Source organism: Mycteria americana, chromosome 20, assembly GCF_035582795.1.
Source record: "Mycteria americana isolate JAX WOST 10 ecotype Jacksonville Zoo and Gardens chromosome 20, USCA_MyAme_1.0, whole genome shotgun sequence".
In the NCBI taxonomy this organism is placed as follows: Eukaryota; Metazoa; Chordata; class Aves; order Ciconiiformes; family Ciconiidae; genus Mycteria; species Mycteria americana.
Window position 1 is genome coordinate 2,249,106 of NC_134384.1, and position 17,141 is coordinate 2,266,246.

At 39.4% G+C, this 17,141-nt stretch overlaps 1 protein-coding gene across 2 annotated transcripts; it reads right to left on the reverse strand.

The window, feature by feature from the left end:
* Nucleotides 1–5,264: 5,264 nt before the first annotated feature.
* On the reverse strand, nt 5,265–16,822 carry LOC142419164 (membrane cofactor protein-like). 2 transcript variants are annotated; one of them, XM_075521842.1, is made up of 12 exons: nt 16,636–16,822; nt 15,276–15,467; nt 14,976–15,072; nt 14,151–14,236; nt 13,522–13,728; nt 12,500–12,679; nt 11,342–11,530; nt 10,534–10,725; nt 10,185–10,211; nt 9,414–9,480; nt 7,447–7,552; nt 5,265–5,503 (listed from the first exon to the last, which is right to left on the reverse strand). In XM_075521842.1, the coding sequence occupies exons 1-11, from the start codon at nt 16,727–16,729 to the stop codon at nt 7,471–7,473; spliced, it is 1,413 nt and encodes a 470-aa protein (XP_075377957.1). In that variant the 5' UTR covers nt 16,730–16,822; the 3' UTR covers nt 5,265–5,503; nt 7,447–7,470. The 2 variants fall into 2 exon arrangements, with proteins under 2 accessions (XP_075377957.1, XP_075377958.1); XM_075521843.1 differs by lacking the exon at nt 7,447–7,552.
* Nucleotides 16,823–17,141: the final 319 nt, after the last annotated feature.

Below are 17,141 nucleotides of genomic sequence, written 5' to 3' on the forward strand. Positions count from 1 at the left end.
AGTTGCCAAAAACCCAGGGCATCAATAAGTGAAACTCCCAGCTCCACTTCTGCCCCGCTTTATTCCATTTTACATCAGCTTCTGCATCAGCACAGGTTAGACACAGTGGCTAGGGTCTGATAGTTCCCGAATCATGCATGCATGTCGTCATTCACAGGCTTCAAGCCACCCCATCTATTCCTGCTGTACTGAGACACATACACTACGGGTTAACTACCACGGCTGCGCTGCACTACAGCACTGCTCAGACCTATTCCATTTCCAATAACTGTCAGCCACTCATTTTCACACTCTCCTACTTCCTCGACAACTTTTGTTGAACCATTTACAGTTAGATTTGCAAATGCTCCCTTTTTAGGTTTCGTTCTGACCCACACTCAAAGTAGCTTGCATGCAATTTATTTTCATTGTCCCTACAGAATTTTAAACTTGTCTCACAAAAATCTGCAACTCCTTGCTTATGAAAAGCATGCTATTTCCAGGCCGTGTGATACAGCTGACAAAGGAACTTCCATCCTGATAGTCACATTTCCTTTCCCTGTCACAAAAAGCACCTGATCTGTCCTCTCTGATGATGCTGAGATCAGTAAGTGATGGAAAGTCAGAACACACTCTGCCTTGGACAGAATGAGGTATACAGCCACGTTCCACCTGCAATGGCACGAAAAAAAGCCTTCCTGTACAACACAAACTCCCCCCCACCCCATCAGTAGCATACTCTGGGCTACAAAGTAGTCTACTTGCTCTTTTTCACTGCTTGCTGCTAAGGGCTTCGGTATATTCCACCTGGCTATGAAAGGAAATTACAGTCATTGCCAGAGTGGTGGGTTTCCTCATCACATTATTTCATTTCTCCTACATCAGCCTCAACTATTCACAAGATGCCAAAAAAAATATTTGTCAATAAAATAACTATCCCAAAGTTCACTGTCTTACTTTCTAATAAAATTAAATACATGAATTTTTCTCTAGGTACGGTGGAGATGAAGGATTTTCTCTCTCAGCCTGCAGCCATGCATGAGATGTGTCTTCCTCTGGAAGCTGGTTTCACATGGTGGCTTAGATTTTCCCACTTTGTATCTAGCACCATTTGAAATCAGTGTTCTAGGAGCAAGAATTACAGCGTGGGAGGAGACCAAGCAGCTGCTAACTTCACCAACAGCCTCTACTCCTTAAAACAGCACTTTTTCCAATGGTTATTTTTTTGCCAGCCATCCACTTTGTAACATCATCCGATTTCTAGACACTTATACAACCACTGTATACACCCTCTCAAGCTAGGGCCACAACAGGAACAGCTTCCTTCAAATGTATTTCTACTTAATAAACAATGGATATTGAGTTAAAGTTGTCCAGAGTAAAGTGATCCAAAAGTTGCATGAAAACCAACGTAGTACTTCTTGCATCTTGACAGGCAGAGTACGTTTCCTTTATTATACAATCACTAGGACCCTAACATTTAATTTACTGAGTCAGAGCAAATGTATTTCCACTCTGTGCTTGGGGACTCTATCACCATAGAATTATCATTCTGTAGCTCCCAGAGACTTGCTCTGCAAACACAGAAATTCCCTCCAATAATTTGATCTCGGCAGTTAAACACCTTGAGCAGTCATGATGATGTCACGCTGGTGTGCACAGAATCCACTCCTTTTTCTAGAATTATTTTTTAAGTTTATTACTGGTAACTTCTAGCAACGTTTCAGATGACTTCTATACCCTTGCATCCAAACCACTAAAACGAAGCTAAACTATTTTTGCTTGACCTCACTGTTGTCAAATGTGTTATTATACACAGAAAAAACGATCGCTGTGTGGATGAAGCATTTGATCAGACTACTGAATAGTCGTCTTTAAAGAATGCGTAGCTGTCATCTACAAGAGGATTCTTCTCTGAGCCAGGAAAATGTCTCTTACACAGGCTGACCGATTTCTCTTGGTGTTCAGAGTCTCAGTTTTTGTCTAGCACCATTTGAAATCGGTTATGATGTAGGGGGAAAAGCAACAGTTATGGAAAACTTCATTCCCCCGCCCCCCAAAGTCCTTATAAATAAACACCATCAAAAGCATGATCTTGCTTCACAAACACGTATGGTATGCTCTTCTGTTCTCTGACCTGAAGTTAACACCTACAGGCCGAACATCCTGCACAAAAGGAGGACAGTCGGCATCACGTTCAACTAGGAGGGATGCTTAAAGAGAAAGCGAAGCATCTGCTCAAACACCTAACTAAGATTCTTCAACTCAAGCAAGCAAGGGCCCATGTGTGAGAGCGCAGCCACCTAACTTTCTGACCAGTTATATTCCGTGTGCTATTTGTTTGCCTTAACCTGTTATTTACTCAGATTTTTTTTTTCTTCTTTTAAATAAAATTGTGTGCTACTTGGTATTGGGCTCTGTCTCAGGTAGACAGATTACACATTTCCCTGCTGGACACTATCTAATTGCTGCAAGTTTCTTCATTTCAGTCCCCAGCTCCATTTTCACCACCCTGTATGAACCATGCTCAAAAGGGAGCATTTACACTGATTTTAAGCGTAACCCTGAGAAGCCTACCAACCACTGACACTTCACACTGCTTAACGTAACATTAAACTAGGCAATACTGTACCTATGGTTTGTTACTCCCACTGTGAGAACATAGCTGGTTTTACCAGTAGATGGCAACAACACATTTTTATTACATCCAGCCTTTTTCTTAGCACAAAGTTCATGTGTTCATGACTCTTAATTATCAGTTCCAGATTCTAAAAATGAAAGAATTCACGTGGGACTGAGTTTTAGAAAAATGGTGCAGAATTCATGACAATTAGGACAAATTAATCTGTAGCGTTTAAGCCCAATTGCCTAATAGCTGCCTATCCCATCAGTGCTCACTGCAATCCCAAAACTTCATAGATCGTAAAGCCGTGTAGTCTACATACTGTCATCATTTGCTGTCCACACCAACTGATTTTGAGTATCACAACCACAAATAAAAAAAATATGGCATATTATTTATTTTTCTATTCCACTCTCTGAAAGGCTTCATTCTATAAGGCAGCTGACTCCACACATTTCTTTGCAAAGAAAATTACATTTTGAGCATGAACCTCATACAATTAAAAATTATCACATTCTACTTAACATTTTACTTGAAAACACCTAAGCTATATTCCCTATGGATTACACCTGTCACACACCGGTCAAAAGTGCCAGAATGCTCTCTGAGCTTTGCTCTTGACTTGGTGTTACATCAGAACAGCCACGTCATAATCTGCCTCTTCTCCATCAAGTTTTTACAAAGTTTTTCAGGACTGAACACTGGAAGGTTTTGAGGTTCTGCGAAATTCTCTGCGCTTCCAAAAGAAAACCAAAAGGCTATGAGGCTGCTCAGCAAATTAAAACACATTCCCTACACTACCATTAAGTAATTCTGTGCACAAACTGCAAACTTTGATCTCAACAGTTACCACCTAATGCAAGTTTGGTTCAGGAAAAATCATCTTAAGAATAATGGGAAAATAGCTGCTTACCACATGACAAATGAAAGACAAACACTTACTGCTAAATAATTTAACATTTTTATTTGTAATATTACAAGTCATCACTAGTCTTTACATCCGGAAAAAAGTGTAAAAATAAGGCCATTTTTTACAGTTATTTCACTTAAGCATTAAGTGCGTTTCAGCATATTTTAAAACATTGAAGATTAAAAAATAAGCTAGCTAGTGACCAACACTCCATTCCCAGCATATTATCATGGTGTTTACAAACAATTATCAGATGAGGTATCAGCTAGGCAATGAACAGCAAGTCATTCCGTGTAGCCAAAACCCCTTTTTAATAACAAAAGGCTATTATGAACTCTGACAATATAACTGCTGGGATTGTCCCCAAAAGCCCTATAAAGCCCTAAACAGTTCTATGTTATTCAAACAATCCGTTCACGACAGTGGAGAGCACTGCCAATCTACCACAGACAAGCAAGAATAGTTGAAATGCTGCCTCAGCCATCTGAAGTGAGGCAATTTGATTTTTCCGGGAAAACTGGTTCTTAGAAGCTGCCTGTATGTTGATAGCAAACTCAGAGATTCACAAAGCCAAAACCAGTCCTAATTAAGCTTTTGGTTTTAATAAGGAATTAGAAATAGCAAGCATGCATTTAAAGTAACAGCTATCAGTGCACATCCGAGTCTCAATTCATGGCAAACGCTGTGATGCGAGCTCCTGGAGTCAGTCTTGACTAAAACACTTCATGAAGCAAGCAGCTATCTAAAGAGACCACAGCTACCCCACTGCCAGCATACCCAGTCCTTCACACCCGCAACTAAGCTGGTTGGGTCTTCCTTTAACATCAAAAGAGAAGGGAGTCAGACAGGGAAAGGCTTCTGTTTCTCAACAGATATCTGATGCTAAATCTAGCATTACAGAGCTAGATTTAGCATCATAGTCTGTATACAGAGATTTGAAATGCTGTATGTGTAATATATGATTTCAAGTAAAAAAAGCTAGATCCATACAGCACCCTTTCTATCCTGAAAAGCAACAAAATTATCTCTGAGACTGACATCAAGGCTCAAGAAAAATCAAGCGTCCTAAGGAACTTACACTGTGCTCCTGACAGGAGATGGCTACCACTGATTTCTCAGCAGTTCCTTGAATTAGGTACCTTCTGTCAATAAGCCAACAAATTCAAAGGCAGGGGATACCTTTGCTATAGAAACCTTCAGTTTTCCATTCCAACAAATCCACTGTAGTCTTTCTGGGACTATATCAAAAGAGCCAGCAATATATATGGCTTTTTTACTTTTTAAAGGCAATGGAAAATCTATAAAACTCTGATTTAAAGGCACATTTTAATTAATTAGATATACAAAAACCGACTTTGGCAAACAAAGAGGTAGTGTATACAAGATCTAAGCTGTGATAGTTTCAAAAAGACATAGCCTTAAATGGCACCAATCTCTTAAGGAAATTAGTAATAAAACATTTCAGAATACAAGAGACAACACAATCATTTATACCACCTCAACTGCAAAAATGAAGGAGAAGCACATTCGAGTTTTAGTAAGCAGAACTAGTATTAGATAGTCTTCTGTAAGAAAAGAGAGAGCACTGAAGGCAGTAGCAGCTGGTACTATGACAGTGATACGTCCAGTACTCCCGCCGACACAGACACTCTTGCATGCTACAAGTATGTGCCTTTAAGACTGTTTCACATACACAGAGAAGACAATACAAGTGGCCCATAAGGAAAAGCAGATATATCTATATCTATATATATATAGATATAGATATAGATATATATATTCTTTTTACCCTATTAATGATCTCCTACTACAGTTAATCAGTAGCATAAGACATAGTACAAGATATTCATCTGCAGAAACTCAATGCAGGTGCAATCATTTTCCATTTCTGATAGGTATAGTCAACTGCAAATTCCCTCCCACACCCAAAAAAGGTCATTCATGCTTTACGGATCTTATATTCGGCAGTATATGGAGTGCCGTCGCGTTTCCTACAAACAAAAAAACAAGTCAAATCAGAGATTTTTACATTCAAATAGTTTTTACATTTATTCTGAAAGCACATCCTTAGTTTTATCATTAAATCAACAGGTAAAGTCATTAAACTACATCATTATTTGTCCTCTTCTTACTAAGCAACTGCTAGACTGAGGAGATTTTTTGCTTCATTTCATCCACTAGACTGCTAAGAATGACCCACAGAGTAGAAGAGCATTTGATCCAAACGGACCATTTCAAGTGATGAACGGACGATGCCTGAGTATTATCAAAAACTGAAAACAGACAGAACAGTTACAGGATTCCTAACTAATTTGGCGACTACATCAGGACATCCCTTATAATTTATTATAAATACAGGATGTTGTTTAGTACATTTTATAACCAGAAGCTGAACATTAGTTCGTGAGAATTTTGATTTTGTAGTCCGCCAACAGCAAATTTACAATACTTAAACATATGAGGATTAAAATTCATAATTACATCCATAGATATGTATTTTCAAGTTCTTGAATAGCTCCTGTTTTGCTTTACAGAAAAAAAAAAAACCCACCCATACCAAACCTCTGCACTATTACTCTAGGTCTCTAAGGAGTTCTAGATACTGTAAGAAAAACTCAGGGGTTAATAGTGTGTACACATACCAGACCATTAATCTCTCTTATCATTGTCATGCGTAAGAGGTAAGATTGGCCCTAAGAACTCGATTCCTTTTTTCCTCTCTCCAAAAAAGCCTGACTAACCCAGAAAACTAATCCTATCTCAATTAGAAACGTCTTACTTCAAAGGTAAAGATTATATTCCTTAATTCACACATTATTTTGGAAGAAACTCCAAGCTTAATTTTCATATATGCCATCTCAAACTTATCAAAAATACTGAGAAGTCTCTTGTTCTTTAAAAGTAAATTAAATCAAGACTATGCATTTGAAAAGACCTTTGCATTAAGTCGGAATAAGAGACATAACGTTTCAACCATTACCTTCTCAGAATTTGCACAATGGAGAAAAGTGACAAATGAAGATACGAGCTAACAGAAGTACTTGTAGTGCAAACTCTAAGTGTTAAGGTAGTAATAACAAAATACTGACAAAGAACAGTCAAACTAAGCTGTCCTGTCTTAAATGTTCTGTTGTAACAAGGTTTGAAGAGTCAGGTTTTTGAAAGAGCTAATTTGATCCTACACAAGTGCAGGAGCAATTGTAACAATCGTCAAATGCATCTGACTACTGGACCAAGCACTAGTTTAAAATATAGGAGAGAAAATCAGTTCCAAACAAGCAACTAGATTTTGACCCTTTTTAGGGCTACAGAACTCTGAATTTGAAAAAGAAACCACCTTTTTATAAAAAGGTTTAAAAAGACAACCTTGTTTCCACCTTCATTTATTTTATTTTTCTTCTAGAAAGCTGAAAACGCAGATGAATCAGTAATTCTGAGACACGTGTAATCTGGTTTTCTCTGAAGGGATGCACACTACATTTATAATTCTAGTGTCCGTGTAATGTAGCAAAGGTGGTTTCCAGCTCCAATATTCTTCAAATTATAGGGAATTATACTATTAGTAACAAAAGTAACACACCACTGGAATCCACTTCACACTACTGAAACAGGTGCAAACATTCTACTGAGTATGTATGTAGTTTCTATCTTACAGAAAAATATGTTACTCATTCTTTAAAGACAACCCAAAACTAAGATATGTGATATGCAATCACTGGCAGCTATCATTTATGACACTGAATGATAATTCTTTATGTAATATATCCTACTCTCTCAAAATGAATGAATGGCTATTATAGTCTTTCCTATAGGAAACTGAGGTTCACAGCTAGCTAGATTCCACACTTCTCCTGAAATTCTAAGTAAACCACCATAAAAAAAAAAGACACTTAAGCTTCATTGCAAAAGTCCAAATTAAGTGGAAAGTGTATACCTTTTTAAGATTCAATTAATTCATTTATGCAGTTTCTTCCATCTCAGCTGGTATATTAGTTTTTAAAATACACGTTTCCTTGCAACTCTCATCAACTGCATAGGAGCTGAACAGCAGAAGGGGAAAAAGGTCTAATTGAATTTCCTATAAAACTGGCAGATTAAACACACAAGAAAGAGAGGGCAAGAAAAGATTTTTGCTGTAATTTGAAGACTACAACCTAGCAAGTATGAGGTACTGGAAGCACAACAGTTCACAAAGGCTCAGCTACATCAGAAACCCAGAAAACTAAATAGGGAGATCTAGGTCTTAAGAGGAGATTAGATCAGGGTTTTCAGACAAGAAAGAGGTTTAAATAGTCAGATGTTCACAGAGAGGAAGCTTAAGGAAAGCATTGTGTGCAGTAAGACTTTTCATGTTGTAAAATTTTCAGGAATATACCATTCTTTAATTTTTGATGATGTTGCTTTAGATCCCTCCTCCTTTCTACACCCTGAGAAGTCTCTCCACAGATGAAGGCAGAAAGTGCTGCCTTAATACTATTTACTCCCATGTACTCTTATTTGGACCACCCAGATTGCAGATTATCCAAGTCCTGGATGAAAAGGAATTGCTCAAAAGCACTGAATTAATTAGCCTCACACAGGTACACAGCCACTCTGCTTACAGGGCCACTCTGGCCCTTGTTAACGATACTGTACTGCCTATATGGAAGATACCAAGGCTAAAACCTCACTGGATATAAGCTAGCTTCAGGGTTCTCCCAAGTAGTACTGTGTATACTTCATTACAAATATGAACCGCAGGAATAATTCCTCTGGTTTGCTTTATTTATAGCGTCCCTTCCTTTGCTTCACATACCTCAGATAAATTCCAACAGGTTTTGTGAAAAGGTAAGTCAGTTTTGATGAGATGCTTATCATAACATTCTATGTGTACCACCTAACTTGCTCTGAATTTTCAGTATTTTGCAAGTTACAAACTACTTCTCCAACTAAACAGGCTTTTTTCAAGAAGATAAAATAAGACATCACTGCCAGAAGCAATGCACAAAGAGGCATTTAAATCTCCTGCCACCCCTCCACGAAAAAGCATACATAACAATCAGTTGTTTTGAAGATAAAGTTCAAAAGGTCCTACATGTCTCATTAAAAACAGAATGATACTACTTATGCATCTAATATTTTACAGTTGATTTTGCAAGTCTTTAACATAGGGACACCAATCATTGCTGCTGCAGGAGAAAAAACTGAAGTGGATCCACACATGAAACATTTTAGTAGCAACGCTATTTGCTTTTTCTAACAGCATAGGAGCACTGGTTTAGGTTGGGGTTTTTTTGCCCCCCCCCCCCCATTTTCCTTGTAACTAAGCCCATATTATTTTATTCAAGGTGTTTCTGGTCCAAAACACAGTCAAAACACAGTGGTTCTCCAGTTACTCTCCACTACCATTGGTACATCTCATGTAGAAGAGAGGAAGCTCCTTAGTTCACCTCCAAGGCCTCCAGTCCACGTAAACCGCTCTGGCTCTTAAAGCCTGTGAGACCTAGTGATGCCAGAGGGTATCCAAGCAATAACATAACGCAAGCCCACACAAACCAATGCTACCGCTGGTTTTAAGAGGTAAACTTGCATGTTTTACAGCAGATGCAAACAGTACTTTCCTTGGCAAGTGTACCTATGCCAAATACAAGCTCAAGAACAGGGGTTTTCCTTCCTTGAAATTAGTGCAAGTGTTAATTAGCAGCTTATTTGAATAGCAGGTAAAAAGTCAAATATATTGTTAGGCACTTTAGCTTCCCATCAGCTGCTGTGATAAGCTCACATATAATCATCAGGCATTTGAAAAAGAAAGGACAGATAAAGCTCAAGAAACTTAACGCATGCGTTAGCACTGCTTTTGCTCAGTCATTTAGAAATCTGCAATAATAACAATAAAAAAAAAAAAAAAGTAGGCTTACTCACCCATTTTGTGAAAAGAATTTCTTATAGACCCAGAAGGCTGCCAGGAACACCACAACTGCCACAGCCACTTTAGGAAGAATTAAAAAAAGCCTTAGAGTGATAAAGATAATCTCTATCTCACAAAAAAGCTTCGAAAATTTTTAGCAGAAATAGCACTGTCTTCATCCACAGTACTACACACACCCCCCCCCCCCAACCCCTTAAAATTTGCATGGCTTATTTCACAAACATGTATTTGATGCTTTACTCAAGACTCTTCAAGATAGTACAGCTCAAGAACAGTGACCACCAAGACAGCAAAACCCCACCTGCTCAGTAACATTAAAACAGATGTGTCAACATCCTAGCATTACTTTTTACAACAAGTCTGTAAGAAAGTGGTAGGCTTACAAGAGTGGATAACAAATGCAAGGACAGAAGATGGACTAAGCATTTTTGTTCACTGGCATAGTTATTTATTCATGCTTCCAGTAAACCCAAGCTCTGAAGAGTTTATGAAAGTGACTAAGTTGGGGAAGACTGCCTTTGAAATCTGATGCCTCACATACATGAAAAAAATACACATTTTACATGAAATCAATCTACAATTGCTAAGTAATCTTAACTTTTCTTGAACTATGCAGCTTTAGGAATAGACAAGCATTTTTAAAATAACCAAAACTCCAAAATCATGTTATATTACTGCAGTCACAGCTGATGACCAGAATATCAATTCCACATCAAAAAGTACAATCCACATCATATCTTGTTCAGGTTTTGTAACATACTTACCACAGATGATGGCCGTAACATACGCACCTAAAAACAGAGTGAATCAGTATCACAAGAGGAACACATGTGCTTCTTATGTGAACATTATAAAAATAGTCACAAAGTTATTTCAAATAGATAAAGCACTTCTGTCAACACAATCCTTGCAGCAGGACAGTTTATATCATAAAAGTTACTTAAAATATTCCTATTTTTAAAATGGATTTTACCAAAACCTATTTTTCTTATGTCAAAATAAAGAAGTTTGCATTAAATTATTTCTCCTGAATACAAAAGAATGTCCCCAAGAATTAAAGCTTCTGTTACATGTATTTTCATTCCAGTGGAAATTCCTGCAGTTCATACTTACTTAACTGGCAAGTTGGCACTCCAGGAACCCATTGGTTTTCTCCAATATACTGAATACGAGCTTCACCATGTAACGTGTAGCCTGCATAACATTCAATCGTAATAAAATCCCCGACAGAATATGAAGGTTTTTGTCCATCAATTACTCTACCATAATTTATGTCTGGAGTGAAACCAGAACTTTGAGGCCCACCTGGAAAGAGAGCAGGGGGGAAGAAAAGGAAATAAGTCCAAGAACAGAGCTGGTACATGAAGCAGATTCAAGAAATTGCCATCAAAAAGTCCCTACATTTGTGTAAATATCAGAAGCCCAGTCAATCCTCAAGACATTTTCTATGCAAAGGCTTCTTGCTTCCCAGAGGCTGCAGATACTTCTGCTGATGGACATGCTTCAGACACATTAACAGAAATACATGTCTCAGCTTCATTAGGACAAACAGTTGCATTAAAGTAATGACAACCTCTTATTTATAGCAAGTGATCACATGGTGCAAAGTGATGCAAGAATAAAGTCTGCCATCATCAAAGGAAGAATCTTCAGAAAACACTCCCAGAACACATCTTTCACACTGGCTTTTGAACTTCACCGGTTTCCATAAACAAAGCTAATACTGAACAAGGACTTCAACTCTGCCGAAAACTTCCCTCAGTTGCTGAAACTGCACCCCATGGCACTCACAACCCTACTAACATAATCTGTTAGTGCCCTGCTGACAGACCTCTGACTTTCAGGGTCTGCACATTACTATGTCAGACATTTGGAACTTGTTGCTCTGCCCGTGATTTTACCAATTATGAGTTTTACTCACATGCACAGTTTTGTGAAGAACTCCATGTACCCCCTCCTTGACAAGTCACAGTCATCTCTTCAGTGCCATCAGGAAAAGTACAGGAAGGACTGCAATTTATCTGAACAGACTCTCCTCTGTTATATACAGATTTTGCTGGAATCACTACTCCATGTGTGATCTTTGGGGCACCACATCCCCCTTCAGTAACTAACATATGAATTTAAAAGTAAGTTTAGGGATAATAAACTTTAAATATTTCATAATTCCTCCACAAAGTCACTCCACAAATATACATTGCCTTTGTATGAGAAAAATAGATCAGCATATCTGAATAGTTTAACTTTACCACAATTTTAAGTACAAATGTTTCCCTTAGAAGACTTAAACATCACTGTAGGTATTCATTAAGGTAATATGATCTTACGATATGGTAGCTAAGAAATTCGTATTTGTTGGTGAATTATTTTTGTAAGCTCTAGAATCACTTCCAGGTGCCTCCTCAGACTCATTCATTATGGAACACCCAAACATACTCTTTGCAGAAGTGGCTCTCATTCTTGGGAACTCATCATTAGAGTACGCATGTAAAAAATTATCTTGCTGTACTCTGCAACAACATTCCCTCTCCCTCTAGCACAAAGAGGAAGGAGAAAGTTTACAGGAAGACCTCTGCAATGTCCCCAGCCCTGCCTGGTCAAAATCTAACAACATACTACACACCATACAAGAAGCCTGGAAAGTAAGAGTTGAAGAGCTGCATAAGAGAACACAGACATGCAACGATTTTGATTACTCTGAAGGACACTATAGGTTTCCTCATTGTGCATACTCCTAGTTCTTTCTATCAGAATTCAGAAACACATCTTTTCTCCTGTATTTACACATGAAATCACTAGAACAAACATCATGATGCTATTACGATGCAGTAGCATTGCAGCATGACCATGCCACAACTTCCATACGCTTGTCTGTAACTCAACTCACTCTCATCCAAAAACTCTTTGAACTTAAAGAGTCACTCGAACACCTAAAATGGTTGCCCACAGATGAGGCTCGATGCCAACTTCTTTAGTTTCCGATTTCCAGCTACAGTGTTATGATTTTAAATTTTAGCTAAGACAGACTTACAACATTCTGAACACACAAGAGAAGTTGGATTCTTATTTAAAGGCTTACTTTTTTCACAAGTTGGTTTTGGAGACCAGGTGCTTTCTTCTCCACAGGTAATTACCTCTGATCCTCTCATGACGTAGCCTGGATCACACTCAAACATGACTGAGTCCCTATAGCTATAGGAAGGTCCAAATCCAGATTTTTTTTTTGCATTTGCAACTCTCGGGTTTTCACATTTGACCACTGCAATAGGTAAAAGAAAAACAGCTCTGAAACACTTGTTAACAGTACCTTTGCAACAGACACACCATCCTTTTACTACTTGTAAGTTTCCTTATCTAATTCCTCAACTTGTTTTGGAGGGACTTTTTAAAAAGGTTATTCTCTTGAAGGTGGAGAAGGTCCTTGTTTGAAACTATTGAGTGTAACGGTACACAGTCAAAGAAGAAATTTGTAATAATTGATATAATCGCTTTCCACTTCCAAGAGACATACTCGTGTACAGTGGCAGACTTTTAGAAAATAAAGTGATATTGATTAGGGTTCAAATGACAAACATGCATGTTGTATTTCTGGTATTTCTGGTATACCAGAAATACCAGCATCTGGTATTTCTCCCTATGTCTGCAAAGCAAGACTTTGTACTTGCTGGGCTTTGCATTTATTTCTGCACTTGCATAGCAGCTGTGTTTAGAAAAAGACTTCTTCCTTACCTTTTTACTATTCATAATCTACCTTCCACATTCTTGCTCTTTACACCATTTTTTTTCAGCTACCCAGGCTTTACGGTCTCTCAGTTCCTTCACTTTGTCCTTGTCACTTCTACCAACAGCATGCTCATACATATATTTTTAAAGTTTTTACTTAAATTTTAGTTATATTCTGTGTCATAATCAATCAATATCCATAATACAGTTGATCTGATCTCCACTGGAACTATACCAAATTTAATACCAGAGGATCTGTTTCTTCTTTTCTATAGGGAAGCCCATTCCCACCCCCCCTTCCAAAAAAGGGACAGATATTGACGTTTCGGAGTCACATAGGCTATGATAATAAAGAAGTATATTAAAAATCCCAACAACCTCTACATTGTGGAGGTGATTCACTCCAAACTCCGTTTAAGTGTGCATCGTATGTGCAGAAAATAGTTTCTGGGCCAATCAGAAAGAAGGGATCCGCGCCTTTTGGTACCTCATCACACTTATAGGTTACTGCTGTTTCATAAACATAGCTAGCTGCTTCAGTGTAGCGTCCATTGGCTATGGTTGGAGGTGGTTCACAAGGAATTTCTAGAAATAAATCAAACAAATTAGTCGACAGAATTTTGCTGTTACCTTGTTCATCTCGGAAATAGCGAGCCTTGATTTTCAAGTGATTTCATTTAAAATCTGACACACAGCTATTTCTAAGACAAACTACAGTTATAACTGAGAGTTACCAATGGTCATTTATTATAGGGAGTCTCAATTTCAAGAAGAGGTTGACTTTAACTAATATGAGCTAATTACCACAATAACTATCTGGTAATAACTAACTGGTATTTTTCAGTGGTCATTCCTTGGGCACATCCCAAGTAGTTCCAAAAAAATAAAAATAAAAATCAGTCCTATTTTACCATAATTTCTTATACTGGAAAGTTTATGGCACAGCTGTTTTTAAATGAACTACCATCATCTGAATATAAACTTAAACACAGTACTAATTTACTTACTTTCACAGAAAGGAAGATCTCTATTCCAGTCAACACCACCATTCTTAATTACACAAGAAATTTCATCAGTTCCACGTAATCTGAATCTAAACAGGTAAAAATTTTTAAAGAGGTGAAATTTAAGAAATCGCTCATTTCTCCAACAAGCACCTAGAAACTTTGTTTATATAATTCTGTTCTGTGATTACGGGGACATAACATACCAAGTTTTTGTTGTAATCAGAACAGCATCTTAATTTTTTTTTTAAATTTTGCTAACAGTCTCAACTTTGAAAACAAAAGAGAAGCAAATGAGACACCCCCAAAGGAACTGACAGAAGTCTCGCCATTTTAAGATGTGTACCCTCTAATACTAATGCCCTAAAGTTACTAACAAAATAAGCTGTTAAAAGGAAAGGAAGGAAAAAACCTTGCAAGAGGTTAGTGCTTTTAACTTAATTTGCTATACGCAGACAAGTGGGCCATGATTCAATATAATAATGAAGGGTGATGAATATATATATATATTTATTCCCTCTGCCACAAGAGCATTAAGAGAAGTCATTAGAGGTAACACTCTAGTTTTCACTCTGCAGAATCTCACTAAAAACTTAAGCCTTGGTTGATGCAAACAGCATGTAAAACCAGGGAATCAAATCAAATTTAACTGTAAACAAATTTAAATTTAACAAAATTTCATCTGCTCCAGGTAGAATCCAGGAGACATTTCAAGTCAGAACTGGAATATAACCTGCATAAGAAAATTTGGGTTTGGTTCAAATCTAGTCTAAACAGAAAAAAAAAAAAAAAAGAAAAAGGATTCATTAACTTCACCAAAATACTTACCCTCTTTCACAAGAAAAAGTAACTTTTGAACCAAATGTAAGATTTTCCACATTAATAAAACCATGTTGTAACTCTCCTGGATATTTACATTTTCTCTCTAGGGGGAGTGGAAAAGAAAAGAAAGAAATAATCTACATCTCTGTAGTTATATACAAAGACAAAATCTTTGGATAATCTTACTGTCATTAGCATTTTTCCAGCTTTGTTTAAAATATTACAGAATACTAATTCTCACTTGAAAAACAACTAGAACTGTTAAATATCAAAGGGAAAAAGCAAAGGCACTCACGTACACATTACCTGTACAGAACTGCTCTACGGGTGACCACTGTGAGTCTTCACCACATGTACGAGTTAATGATTTTCCAGGGATTATCATATACCCCGGCCGGCAGATGTATGACACCACGGCTCCAACAGGAAAGCTCTGCACTGTGCTGACTTCCTGTTTGAGCTCTGCATAGTGCAGCCTCTCTGGAGGCATACACGTGCCTGTCAGAGTAAGAAGAAGGAAAAAGCAACACACAATCCTGTTAACAAGAAGAGATACAAGTTGAGGCATAACAGCATAGAAGCCAGGCTAATTCAGTAGGTTTTAAGGACTCATCGGTAAATCAAAGAGGTGACATTCTTAAGAGCCAGAGCTATCTGTATGTTTAACTAGGTTTCAATTTTTTTATGTTATATATATATAATTTAATTTATATTGTAATTGCATCCAGTGTCCAACTTTACACTAGTACAGGTTACTTATTAATTTGTTTTCTCAAGTTCTTCTTTAGCATTCTACCCAGACAATGCATTTCCTTCCAGTTCATATTTTTTGTCTGTTTGCCTTATTCTTGTAGTTAAATACATGACTTAATCCACCGTACACCCATCTGCAGTAAAATGCCTATTTAGCTTGCTGCAGGAAAAACAAACCAACCAACCATACTCACATAGTTAACTTCCTTTCCTAAGGCAAAAGGCCAGGCAGATCCTAAAGGGGAGTTTAAAACCAGCTACACAATCCAACAGAGACCTACAGACCCAGGGACATTTTGAGGTGCGGCTAATGCTGAAGACGTAAAACTCCTCCGTGCTAGAGGACTCCAAAAAACACATTCAAGACCTTGCAACCCAGGCACAAATGTCAGATCTGCCCAGTCTTTGCAAGACTTACACACGACAGACCATCACCTCTTTGACGATACCTATTAATTTCCTTTGCAATCTATTTATATTATGGTTTAGAGATTACCAAGCCGTAAAGGAAATTTAAACCTCAAACTCAGGGTCAGAACCAGCAGCCATTAGCACCAAAGCCAGCACGCCGTTTTTGCAACACAAACTTTCTTTCACCTTTTCGCCCCAAACCCCGCCGAAGCCGCCCGGAAAGCTCGCTGTTTCCGTCACCGCCTAAAGCCGTTTCCTTCTCCCTCCCCACCGCCTCCCCGAGCGGCCGAGCAGGCCCCGGGAGGCCCCCCCCCAGCCCAGCAGCAGCCTCGGGGCCAGGGGAGGGGAGGACGAGCTCTCTCCCCCCTCCCAGTAGCTCTCCGGGCCGGGAGGCCCCGGGGGCTCGGCGCGGCCTCCTCAGCTCGGCCCCCCGCCCGGCCGCTCCCCCACCATGGCGGGCCGGAGGGGGGGGGGGGGGGGGGAGCGAGCGCCCGTTCCTCACCCTGAACCCACGTTCCACCGAGCCACAACAGCACCAGCGCCAGTGCCAGCAGGATTCCGGGACCGCGAGCGGGCGGGCAGCACGACGGCCCCATGACGGCGGCGGCCCCAGCGGGAGCAATCGCTCACACCTCCCTCACTCAGGCGACAGAGGAGACGCAGCGCACGCCTGGGGCGCACGCGCACTGCACTGCACTGCACTGCACCGCACCGCCTGCCCTTTCCCTCAGAGGCGGCCAGCGCCATGGCGGGGCCTTTCCACCGCTCGGGAAGGGCGGGGCAGCGGCCGGCGCGGACCGTTACGGGGCGGCAACGGGTTCCCGCCTCCCCCTCAACTGTCATCCTGACCCGGGGCTTGGGGAACCGGGTGTGGGGAGAGGTCCCGGCCTGATGAGACCGGGCCCTTTCCTGGGCAAGGTCCTCAGAGAGCTGCCCACGTCTCCGGCAAAGAGGAAGAGCTTCAAAGCGTGTTTAGTTGCGCACCTCCTGCGCTTTGAACGGCAGCGA

What these genes read in the sequence shown, in the direction of transcription:
- LOC142419164 (XM_075521842.1), bottom strand. Translation starts at nt 16,729, where the DNA reads ATGGGGCCGTCGTGCTGCCCGCCCGCTCGCGGTCCCGGAATCCTGCTG. An exon ending in AGATCTTCCTTTCTGTGAAA is followed by an intron (nt 13,729 to 14,150) that starts GTAAGTAAATTA and finishes ATTTATTTCTAG; the next exon opens with AAATTCCTTGTGAACCACCT. An exon ending in TTCTTCACAAAACTGTGCAT is followed by an intron (nt 10,726 to 11,341) that starts GTGAGTAAAACT and finishes CTCTCTTTCCAG; the next exon opens with GTGGGCCTCAAAGTTCTGGT.